Source organism: Chelonoidis abingdonii, chromosome 14, assembly GCF_003597395.2.
Source record: "Chelonoidis abingdonii isolate Lonesome George chromosome 14, CheloAbing_2.0, whole genome shotgun sequence".
Classification (NCBI taxonomy): Eukaryota; Metazoa; Chordata; order Testudines; family Testudinidae; genus Chelonoidis; species Chelonoidis abingdonii.
Window position 1 is genome coordinate 33,195,879 of NC_133782.1, and position 11,801 is coordinate 33,207,679.

Genomic DNA, 11,801 nt, shown 5'->3' on the forward strand with positions numbered 1-11,801 from the left:
CCTGGCCAGGGTCCCCAGGTACCCTCCATCCAACTTAACCTGGTCAGGGCCCCCCGGGGAACCCCCCATCCAGCCCCCGCCCGGCCACGGCCCCCGGGTACCCCCCATCCAACTTAACCTGGTCAGGGCCCCCCAGGGAACCTCCCATCCAGTCCCCGCCTGGCCATGGCCCCCGGGTACCCCCCATCCAACTTAACCTGGCCAGGGCCCCCCGGGTACCCCCATCCAACTTAATCTGGTCAGGGTCCCCTGGGTACCCCCTACCCAGCCCCTGCCCGGCCAGAGCCCCTGGATAGCCTCCCGTCCAACTTAACCTGGTCAGGGCCCCTTGGATATCCTCCACCCAACCCCCCTACCTAGCCATGGGCCCCCGGGTATCCCCCACCCAGTCCCTGCCCAGCCAGTGCCCCCGGGTAACCCCCACTGATCGTCCTTCCCCGACAAGGTCCCCCTGAGTACCCCCATCCTCCCCCCAGTCACGTCCCCCTGGGTACTCCCCACCCAGCCCCTACCCAGCCAGGGCCCCCGGATACCCATCCAACTTAACCTGGTCAGGGCCCCTTGGATATCCTCCACCCAACCCCCTACCTAGCCATGGGCCCCTGGGTATCCCCCATCCAGTCCCCTCCAAGCCAAGGCTCACTGGGTGCCCATCCCTTTGGCCTGACCAGGGTTTCCCGGGAGCCTCCCTCCATAGGTGCTGGAACTAGGGGTTCTGTGGGTGCTGCCACACCCTCTGGCTTGAAGAAGTTTCCATTATATACTGGGTTTACAGTTTGGTTAAATGGCTCTCAGCGCCTCCACTATAAAAATTATTCCAGCACCCCTGCCCCCTCCACTCCTTCTGCCTGGCCAGGGCTCTGTAGGTACCCCCCATCCACCCCTCTTCTCGCTAAGACTCTCCAGCTATCAGGGGTTCACTTGCCTCCCCCAGCCTCCCCCCTGCCCCATCTATCCCAGGATTTCACTCTATTCTCTGGTCATCCTTGCTCCCGTCCCACACACAGGGAATGTCAAGTGCTGGGAGGAGACACTCCTGTGAGCTATGTTTGTATAGGAGATGGATGTGGGGCACTGGAAGGGGTACATCTGTCTGTCTGATAGAGAGTCACTCTGGTGAGGGCTGGGTGGTGGGGTTCGCCCTGGGGCCAGGGGTCCCTGACTGGGCACTGTCAAGGGGAAGCTTGCAGTACAGGGATCCCCATTTGGGCCCTGTGTGGGGAAGCCCACATCACCTGGAGTTCCCAGCTGAGCACTGTCGCAAGGAAGCTCGCAGCACTGGGAAGTTGCGTTTCTCCATCTACAGTAAAGATTTCCTTCTCCAATTCCCCCACTCATGGCCAGTGTTGTGGGAAGCAGGGGGCTGGGGCATTGTGGGGATGTCCTGAGTGGGTTATGGCGATGGGGCTAGATGGCCAGGGGCCAGCCCCCCAACTCTAACTAGTGCCTGCCCTGTGGGGGGCAGAGGACTCAGGTGATGTCTGGGCGGGGCAGACCCCCTCTGAGTTGGATATGGACTTGGGGATAGATGCCGAGGGCTGGTCCCTGCCCTTACGGGGCACTGGTGCAGGCTAGTGGGGTGTGAGAAGCAGAGTCTAGACAGAGCTCTCCCCTCCTCGAGGCAGTTTCCTGGCCCTCTGCGCTGCGGAAGGAATGAGCTCAGTGCTGTTAATGGCTTGCAGCTGGTGCGTGGGCCTGAGCTCGGCTCCCAGCCCCCTGGCTTAGCCTAGCGCAGCTGCGCTCATGTGGTCGCTAGCTAAGACTGGGCTTGGCACCCCTGCGTGGGCAGGGCCCTGGCCCATAACAGGAGCTGTACTGCTTAGTACTGGCTGCACAATGCTGTCCCACGCCTCAGGGCCTCAGCTGGGCCAGGTCTGAGAGGGGAGCTGTGCACCAGGACTCCTGGGTTCTCTCTCTGAGCTGAGAGGCGGTGGTGGCTAGTGGGTTAGAGCTGGGGATCTGGGAGCTGTGCACCAGGACTCCTGGGTTCTCTCTCTGAGCTGAGAGGCGGTGGGGTCTGGTGGGTTAGAGCTGGGGGTCTGGGAGCTGTGCACTAGGACTCCTGGGTTCTCTCTCTGAGCTGAGAGGCAGTGGGGTCTAGTGGGTTAGAGCTGGGGGTCTGGGAGCTGTGCATCAGGAACCTGGGTTCTCTCTCTGAGCTGGGAGGGGAGTGTGGCTAGTCTTTAGGGCAGTGCCATGTCGCCCTTCCCCGCAGGAGCCCGAGCCAGTGGAGGACTGTGTGCAGAACACGCTCTCAGCCCTGTACCCGCCCTTTGTGGCCACAGCACCCACGCTGCTAGGACAGGTGTTCGAGGTAGTGGAGCGGACATACCGGGAGGATGCCCTGCGCTACACCATTGAGTTCCTCATACCTGCCAAGCACATCCTGGCACGCATTCAACAGGAGGCCTGTGTGAGTCTGTCTGTGCCTCCATCTGTCCATCCATATGTATGTGTGTGCAAGGATGTGTGTCTGGCACGGTACACGAAGGCGGAGGTGTCTGTGGGCCCGGCGTGTTGAGGGGCATGTGTCTGTGGGTTGGGCCCGGTGCATGGAGGGATGTGTGTCTGTCTGCAGGCGTGGAGCGGGCGTGGGTCTGTCTGCGGGCCCGGCGGGTGGAGCGGGCGTGGGTCTGTCTGCGGGCCCGGCGGGTGGAGGGGGCGTGGGTCTGTCCGCGGGCCCGGCGGGTGGAGGGGGCATGCGGCTATAGGCCCAGGACCTAGCTGCAGGCCCAGTGCATGAAGAGGTGCATTTGGCCTCGCAGGCACAGGACCGAGTGCCCTGGGTTGTGCTCCCCCTTGACTCTCTCTCTTTCTCCTGTCAGGCCCAGTACAGAGGGTTTGTGTTCTGTCATGAGGGCTGGCCGCTCTGTCTGCACGAGAAGGTGGTGGTGCAGCTCAGCTCCCTGCCCTGGCAGCAGCTGTGTCCTGGTGACTTCTACCTGCAGGTGACCCCCTACCTGTCCCGCGCCCCCCGCCTGGTGCTCAAGTGCCTGTCGCCGGACGGGCGCAGCGTGCAGGAGCTGCAGGTGCTGCCTGACACCTACCCCTTCCTCTTCACTGCTGAGTGGCTGAACAGCATCAACAAAGACCGGCGGGCCGGGCGGCTGGAGCATTGCCTGCTGGCAGCTGAAGAGCGGATTCTGCGCCTGCCCTGGACCGAACTCATCTGCCCGCAGTTCTTGCACCAGGGCAGCTTCATGGTGGGGCGGCGTTGCCTGCCAGGCCCCAGCCCTGAGGTGCTGGGGGCTCGCAGCCCTGGGGATGGGCGCCACTCAGGCGGGGAGAGCCAAGAGGCAGACGGTGGGGGCCTGGAGGGGGAGTATGTGCAGCTCCTGGAAATCAGCATGCCCCGGCACAACGCCCCCCCAACCCCAGTGTCCCCCAATTCCCAGAGCTGTACCCTGCCTGCCCGCAAGGGCCAGGGCAAGGGCCGCAACCGGCGCCACCGTGCCTGGCTGCACCACAAGCCCAGTCGGGAGGAGACTCTGCCCAGGAACCGGCCCCGCAGAACCTGGGAAGGGGGGCGGCCAGGGGCGGATCCCGGCCAAGCAGGGCTCCTGCGGGGCTGGGACCTACAGAGGCCATACAGGGAGACTGGAGGGCTGAGGGCCAGCCAGGGGGATGGGCAGGATCGGGGGGGCCCTGTACACAAAGTGGCAGCACAGAGTCGGGGCAAAGAGGGGCTTCTGCCTAGGGAGAGATGGTGGGGAGGAGACACTGGGGAGAGGGCAGGGGATCCCACCCTGGGGGATGAGCAGCAGGGTGGGGACCCTCCGGAGGGGTGGCGGGGAGGGGATCCCAGCCTCAAGAAGAAGTGGGGCGGAGACTCTGAGGTGAAGAAGTGGGATGGCGTCCCTGGGGAGAGGCAGCAAGGAGGGGATTGCAGCCTTGAGGAGGAGCAGCGGAGCAGGGACCCTGAGGAGAAGCAGCAAGATGGAGTCCCTGGGGAGAGGCAGCAAGGAGGGGATTGCAGCCCCAGGGAGGTACAGGGGAGCAGGGACCCTGGCCCCCCAGCCATCTCTCCCCAGCCCAGCACTGTGGCTGAGGTGCAGGGGCTCAGTCAGGGAGCGGGGCAGGCGGCAGGGCGAGCTGCATGGCCTAACCCCAGGCTACGGGAACAGAGCCAAGGCCTTCCAAGGCTGAGCAGCCCCCGGCCCGAGGCTCCCAGCCAGGACCGGAGTCCAGCCAGAGCAGAACCACCAGGAGCCAGGACTAGCCCCCAGCAAGGAGCCGTTGGGGACTCTGCTCCAGGGCTGCCACACCGGTCTGCCAAGGGCAACCGCAGGAGGAGAAAGTGGGGAGGGAGTGGCTGCCGCACCAGTATGGATTGGAAGGAGCCTGAGTCTCCTGGGGCAGGGGTGGAGGATGCCCCGGCTGGCACCAAAGAGGGGGGTATCCCTGCTGGCACTGGACTCCCTGTTGTCCCCACCCCAGGAGAGGGGGGTGTCCCCCCCAGCACCAAAGAAGAAGGCAGCCCCTCTGGCACCAGACAGCCTGTTGCCATCACCCCAGGAGAAGCGAGTGTTCTCCCCAACAGCACAAATGGGGGCAATGCCTCAGGCACTGGACTCCCCATTGCCCGCACCCCAGGAGAAGGGGCCATCCCCCCCAGCAGCACAGAGTCAGACAGCCCCTCTGGCACCGGACTCCCCATTGCCCCCACCCCAGGAGAGGGGGCCATCCCCCCCAGCAGCACAGAGCCAGACAGCCCCTCTGGCACCAGACTCTCCATTGCCCCCACCCCAGGAGAAGGGGCCATCCCCCCCAGCAGCACAGAGTCAGACAGCCCCTCTGGCACCGGACTCCCCATTGCCCCCAACCCAGGAGAAGGGGCCATCCCCCCCAGCAGCACAGAGCCAGACAGCCCCTCTGGCACCAGACTCTCCGTTGCCCCCACCCCAGGAGAGGGGGCCATCCCCCCCAGCAGCACAGAGCCAGACAGCCCCTCTGGCACCAGACTCTCCATTGCCCCCACCCCAGGAGAAGGGGCCATCCCCCCCAGCAGCACAGAGTCAGACAGCCCCTCTGGCACCGGACTCCCCATTGCCCCCAACCCAGGAGAAGGGGCCATCCCCCCCAGCAGCACAGAGCCAGACAGCCCCTCTGGCACCAGACTCTCCGTTGCCCCCACCCCAGGAGAGGGGGCCATCCCCCCCAGCAGCACAGAGCCAGACAGCCCCTCTGGCACCAGACTCTCCATAGCCCCCACCCCAGAAGAGGGGGCCATCTCCCCAAGCCCAGAGGAAGAGACTTGTGCTGACTGCCCCGGGTTGGGGGCCCTCACAGCTGCCCTGGCAGAGGCTGCAGTCCCCACCGGCGCAGAGGAACAGGCTGCCCCCGAATCCCTGGAGAGGACGGAGGCTGTTGGTGCTGGTGCAGCCCCATTTGTGGAGAGTGCTTTGCCCGTCACGGGAGGTGCAAGAACCAGCTGCCCCGTGGAATCCTTGCCCCCCACCTCGGCCCCTGTGGGGCAAGATGTAGACTGGGAGCTTTTGCACTCAGGCATCTTCCAGCTGACAGGTGAGTGCCTGGGCCTAGGCTGGTTAGCGGCTAGGCATGTGGACGGGGGAGGGCTGGCACCCCGGAGCCTGGTGTAGCAGCACTGCCACCCTCATGCCCCTCCTGTCGCCTTGAAGCGGTCACTCTCCTCCTCCGCTTGGGCCTGGTGCCCTGTCAGCCTAAGTGCACTGAGGGAGCTGCCTGGGCCCTGGACAAACCCGGCGTCCTGGAGCCGGCCAGGCCAAGGAAAACTCAACGTTGGTGCAGTGCTGATGGCCGGATGGACTGGGGCCCAGCAGAGAGGGCGCTGGCTGGCAGCTAGGAGGTCCTGGGGTCTGGGGCTGCTTTGGTCTTGGGCAAAATGTGTCCAAGGGGCCTGGAGTCCCTTGGCTGGGGCTCCTGAGTTGCACCCTCGTGATTCTTGTTCATTCTTTCCATTCCCTTCCCAGGCAGCCTGGCCTCAGGCCCTCCTTTACAGGCAGATACAGTAATGTGGGTGCAGCCCATGGGGCAGGGGTCAGAGCCAGAGCTTGGCCCTCAGTTACTGGGGCAATTAAACAGAGCATGCGAGCCCTGTGTGTCACGCTGTGCTGGCCATGCCCCTCTGCCCAGTGCCCCACGTGGCATGGGGCTGGCGGCCTCGTGGAGAGCTGTGGCGCGGGAAGGAGGCTGTGGCTGTAAAGGCTGCTCCTAGGTTCAGTGCAGTGGCCTGGCTGTCTGGGGCAGGAGTTTTCTACAGCTGAGCATCTCCCAAGTAGCAGAGCTAGAGTGCCTGGCACAGCAGGGGAACAGAGTAAGGGCCGGGGGGGAATGGGGGCTCCTGCTGTGGGGGGAGTGGAGAGTCCAGTACAGCAGGGAGGGGTCCTGTAGGGATCATGGAGGAGCATTTTCATCTGGGATCCTCTGTTCCCCTTTGTGGGGTGGTGGGGAAGAGAGACTCCCCTTCTGCCACCTGTTAGCTCACACCAAGCACAGGGGAAGACCCCAAGCAGCCGCTCTCCTTGCTTGGCCCGGCTTCTGGGAGCACAGAATAGAACTGCTCACTCCCACCACCCTAGGGCTGCCCCACAGCTGTCTTCCCTCTGCCTGCTCCTGGGGTGGGTGTGTGTGTGTGTGTCATGGGCCCTGCCCAGGCTCACGGCCTCCTTCACCCTACCTTGCCCCTGCAGGCGGAGTAGACAGGATGGGAAGGGCCTTGCTGACTGTCACCCCCCAGCCCCTAGGGGAGCCGGCCCCAGCCCAGAGGGAACTGAGCCAGGCCCTGCGGTACCTGCATTCGCTGCTCAGGTAATGCCAGCACCAGGGAGATCCCAGTCTTCCCACATCCATCCCCCTTCGTCCCTACACCACCTCCCCCATGTATCCCTGCCAACCCCTCCCAGTGCAGGGGGAGCTGAGCCAGGCCCTGTGATACCTGCACTTGCTGCTCAGGTAACACCAACGGGGAGACCCCAGTCCTCCCACATATGACCCCTCCACTTTTAATGCCTTCCCCCACACTAGCTCCTTCCACACCGCCCGCACTCCTCCTTCCCCCACAGCCTCATCCCCACTTCTCACACCGTCCTCCCTACATAAACCCCCATGCTCCCTACACCAACCCCACAACTGCCCCATGCTGCACACCTCGCCCTATCCCCTACTGGGGGCGAGAGCTGTCACCCCATTAACCCCTCACTGTCCTCTCCCCTGTAGGAAGGAGCAGCAGGAGTTGGGGCTGACGGTGCTGCTGGATCTGCGGCAAGGGGGGGCTCTGCCCCCCCAACCCCCTGCACTGCTGCCAGCCCTGCAGGAGCTGCAGGTACCACCCCAGACAGACCCCCCAGCATTGCCACCTCCACCTGCACAGTCCCCTTCCTACCCCCTTTAACGGTTCTCTGGTTCTCCCCCCCACCGACCCCCAGTCTGCCCATGGAGCCCGGCCCTGCCTCATCGCCTCATCACCTCCTGCACGGCTGCCAATCCTGCAAGCACCCAACACAGCCACCCAGCTTCCCCTGCAATGACCCCTCCCCCCACCCTGCTTGCCTCCCACATGGTACCATGCTGCTTCTCCTGCCCTGCCCCACGGCGCATGGCTCCCTGCCTACAGCCTGCACTGCCCCCCACATGGCCCCATGCTGCCCCTTGCCCCACAGTAACTCCTCCCCCCCATGGTGCAAAGCTCCCCCCACTGCCTGCACTTTCTATGCATGGCCCCTCCCCACCCTTCTGCCAGCCCTGCAAGGACTCCAAGGAACACCTTTGCCCCCTGCCTGCCCCCCTCCCTTACCCTGGGCACTGGGGTGGCAGCCTGATTTCTTCTCACCTTGCAGGAGGCTTCACCAGCTCCTGTGAGCCCCCCGGCTGGCACCAAAGAGGGGGGTATCCCTGCTGGCACTGGACTCCCTGTTGTCCCCACCCCAGGAGAGGGGGGTGTCCCCCCCAGCACCAAAGAAGAAGGCAGCCCCTCTGGCACCAGACAGCCTGTTGCCATCACCCCAGGAGAAGCGAGTGTTCTCCCCAACAGCACAAATGGGGGCAATGCCTCAGGCACTGGACTCCCCATTGCCCGCACCCCAGGAGAAGGGGCCATCCCCCCCAGCAGCACAGAGTCAGACAGCCCCTCTGGCACCGGACTCCCCATTGCCCCCAMCCCAGGAGARGGGGCCATCCCCCCCAGCAGCACAGAGCCAGACAGCCCCTCTGGCACCAGACTCTCCATAGCCCCCACCCCAGAAGAGGGGGCCATCTCCCCAAGCCCAGAGGAAGAGACTTGTGCTGACTGCCCCGGGTTGGGGGCCCTCACAGCTGCCCTGGCAGAGGCTGCAGTCCCCACCGGCGCAGAGGAACAGGCTGCCCCCGAATCCCTGGAGAGGACGGAGGCTGTTGGTGCTGGTGCAGCCCCATTTGTGGAGAGTGCTTTGCCCGTCACGGGAGGTGCAAGAACCAGCTGCCCCGTGGAATCCTTGCCCCCCACCTCGGCCCCTGTGGGGCAAGATGTAGACTGGGAGCTTTTGCACTCAGGCATCTTCCAGCTGACAGGTGAGTGCCTGGGCCTAGGCTGGTTAGCGGCTAGGCATGTGGACGGGGGAGGGCTGGCACCCCGGAGCCTGGTGTAGCAGCACTGCCACCCTCATGCCCCTCCTGTCGCCTTGAAGCGGTCACTCTCCTCCTCCGCTTGGGCCTGGTGCCCTGTCAGCCTAAGTGCACTGAGGGAGCTGCCTGGGCCCTGGACAAACCCGGCGTCCTGGAGCCGGCCAGGCCAAGGAAAACTCAACGTTGGTGCAGTGCTGATGGCCGGATGGACTGGGGCCCAGCAGAGAGGGCGCTGGCTGGCAGCTAGGAGGTCCTGGGGTCTGGGGCTGCTTTGGTCTTGGGCAAAATGTGTCCAAGGGGCCTGGAGTCCCTTGGCTGGGGCTCCTGAGTTGCACCCTCGTGATTCTTGTTCATTCTTTCCATTCCCTTCCCAGGCAGCCTGGCCTCAGGCCCTCCTTTACAGGCAGATACAGTAATGTGGGTGCAGCCCATGGGGCAGGGGTCAGAGCCAGAGCTTGGCCCTCAGTTACTGGGGCAATTGAACAGAGCATGCGAGCCCTGTGTGTCACGCTGTGCTGGCCATGCCCCTCTGCCCAGTGCCCCACGTGGCATGGGGCTGGCGGCCTCGTGGAGAGCTGTGGCGCGGGAAGGAGGCTGTGGCTGTAAAGGCTGCTCCTAGGTTCAGTGCAGTGGCCTGGCTGTCTGGGGCAGGAGTTTTCTACAGCTGAGCATCTCCCAAGTAGCAGAGCTAGAGTGCCTGGCACAGCAGGGGAACAGAGTAAGGGCCGGGGGGGAATGGGGGCTCCTGCTGTGGGGGGAGTGGAGAGTCCAGTACAGCAGGGAGGGGTCCTGTAGGGATCATGGAGGAGCATTTTCGTCTGGGATCCTCTGTTCCCCTTTGTGGGGTGGTGGGGAAGAGAGACTCCCCTTCTGCCACCTGTTAGCTCACACCAAGCACAGGGGAAGACCCCAAGCAGCCGCTCTCCTTGCTTGGCCCGGCTTCTGGGAGCACAGAATAGAACTGCTCACTCCCACCACCCTAGGGCTGCCCCACAGCTGTCTTCCCTCTGCCTGCTCCTGGGGTGGGTGTGTGTGTGTGTGTCATGGGCCCTGCCCAGGCTCACGGCCTCCTTCACCCTACCTTGCCCCTGCAGGCGGAGTAGACAGGATGGGAAGGGCCTTGCTGACTGTCACCCCCCAGCCCCTAGGGGAGCCGGCCCCAGCCCAGAGGGAACTGAGCCAGGCCCTGCGGTACCTGCATTCGCTGCTCAGGTAATGCCAGCACCAGGGAGATCCCAGTCTTCCCACATCCATCCCCCTTCGTCCCTACACCACCTCCCCCATGTATCCCTGCCAACCCCTCCCAGTGCAGGGGGAGCTGAGCCAGGCCCTGTGATACCTGCACTTGCTGCTCAGGTAACACCAACGGGGAGACCCCAGTCCTCCCACATATGACCCCTCCACTTTTAATGCCTTCCCCCACACTAGCTCCTTCCACACCGCCCGCACTCCTCCTTCCCCCACAGCCTCATCCCCACTTCTCACACCGTCCTCCCTACATAAACCCCCATGCTCCCTACACCAACCCCACAACTGCCCCATGCTGCACACCTCGCCCTATCCCCTACTGGGGGCGAGAGCTGTCACCCCATTAACCCCTCACTGTCCTCTCCCCTGTAGGAAGGAGCAGCAGGAGTTGGGGCTGACGGTGCTGCTGGATCTGCGGCAAGGGGGGGCTCTGCCCCCCCAACCCCCTGCACTGCTGCCAGCCCTGCAGGAGCTGCAGGTACCACCCCAGACAGACCCCCCAGCATTGCCACCTCCACCTGCACAGTCCCCTTCCTACCCCCTTTAACGGTTCTCTGGTTCTCCCCCCCACCGACCCCCAGTCTGCCCATGGAGCCCGGCCCTGCCTCATCGCCTCATCACCTCCTGCACGGCTGCCAATCCTGCAAGCACCCAACACAGCCACCCAGCTTCCCCTGCAATGACCCCTCCCCCCACCCTGCTTGCCTCCCACATGGTACCATGCTGCTTCTCCTGCCCTGCCCCACGGCGCATGGCTCCCTGCCTACAGCCTGCACTGCCCCCCACATGGCCCCATGCTGCCCCTTGCCCCACAGTAACTCCTCCCCCCCATGGTGCAAAGCTCCCCCCACTGCCTGCACTTTCTATGCATGGCCCCTCCCCACCCTTCTGCCAGCCCTGCAAGGACTCCAAGGAACACCTTTGCCCCCTGCCTGCCCCCCTCCCTTACCCTGGGCACTGGGGTGGCAGCCTGATTTCTTCTCACCTTGCAGGAGGCTTCACCAGCTCCTGTGAGCCGCCTGCTGGTGCTGGCCCCACCGGAGGGCAAGGAGCTGCCCCTCATTCAGGTAGAGGCATCAGGGTAGGGTAGAAAGGACTGACAGCACCTGAACTAGAGTGAGAGTGCTGGGAGAGTGTGGGGGGGATTCGCTGCCTGGAGGGGGGAAGATAATGGGAGGGGTTTCCTGCCTGGCAAGAGCAGCTGGTAGGGTGTGTGGGGGGTTCCCTATGGGGGGGATAATGGGAAGAGGATCCCTGGCCGGTAGCAGAGGGGTGGCAGGTTTTCCCCTAGCTGGGGGAGGCAGTGGGGATTCCCTGCTTGGTGACGCCCTGCTCCTTTTCCCAGGAGGCACTCGTGCTCTCCCCAGGTGACCTGCCCCAGTTCTTGGACCCGGAGCAGCTGCAAACGACTCTGGGCGGGACCCTGCAGCACTCACAGACCCAGTGGGTGAAGATGTGCCAAGTGAGAGCTAGGAGTGACCCCCATAGCCCTCCAGCACCCCAACACCTCCACACCCCCCTCCCCTGGCAGCAATCTGTCACACAGCCTCCCATGTAACTAGGAGTGGCACATTCCCCCCCCCCCACAGTACCCGTGGCTGAACCCCAGTCCCCCTTCCCGCCATCTCCTCCAGGGGTCTGTGTCCGCCTTGCTGCCCACTGTCTCTCCCTGCAGGCGCTGGAGCGGCTCTGCGGGCTCTGCCAGGGCGTGATCCAGTCGGTGCAAGCGGCCAGTGCTGAGTTGGAGGCATTGGAATTGGCCGAGAGTGACGAGGTACGTGACACCTCCATGCAGCTCACCTCCCCCACACTCTGGGTCCCCTTGCAGCTCGGTGCCCCTTGGCCCTCATAGAATATCAGGGTTGGAAGGGACCTCAGGAGGTCATCCAGTCCAACCCCTGCCCAAAGCAGGACCAATTCCCAACTAAATCATCCCAGCCAGGGCTTTGTCAAGCCTGACCTTAAAAACCTCT

The 11,801-nt window shown here is 64.2% G+C and overlaps 1 protein-coding gene across 1 annotated transcript in view; it reads left to right on the forward strand.

Annotated features, from left to right (window-relative positions):
- The first annotated feature begins 362 nt into the window (after positions 1-362).
- The window catches only part of LOC116831105 (rho guanine nucleotide exchange factor 40-like), a 37,004-nt gene continuing 25,565 nt past the window's right edge, over positions 363-11,801 (forward strand). Inside the window, exons 1-10 of the mRNA XM_075072429.1 lie at positions 363-413; positions 2,216-2,413; positions 2,826-3,706; positions 7,198-7,303; positions 7,818-8,526; positions 9,675-9,792; positions 10,201-10,306; positions 10,821-10,895; positions 11,174-11,290; positions 11,504-11,602. Coding sequence (XP_074928530.1) covers positions 363-413; positions 2,216-2,413; positions 2,826-3,706; positions 7,198-7,303; positions 7,818-8,526; positions 9,675-9,792; positions 10,201-10,306; positions 10,821-10,895; positions 11,174-11,290; positions 11,504-11,602 — 2,460 coding nt within the window. The remainder of the gene's footprint in view (positions 414-2,215; positions 2,414-2,825; positions 3,707-7,197; positions 7,304-7,817; positions 8,527-9,674; positions 9,793-10,200; positions 10,307-10,820; positions 10,896-11,173; positions 11,291-11,503; positions 11,603-11,801) is intronic.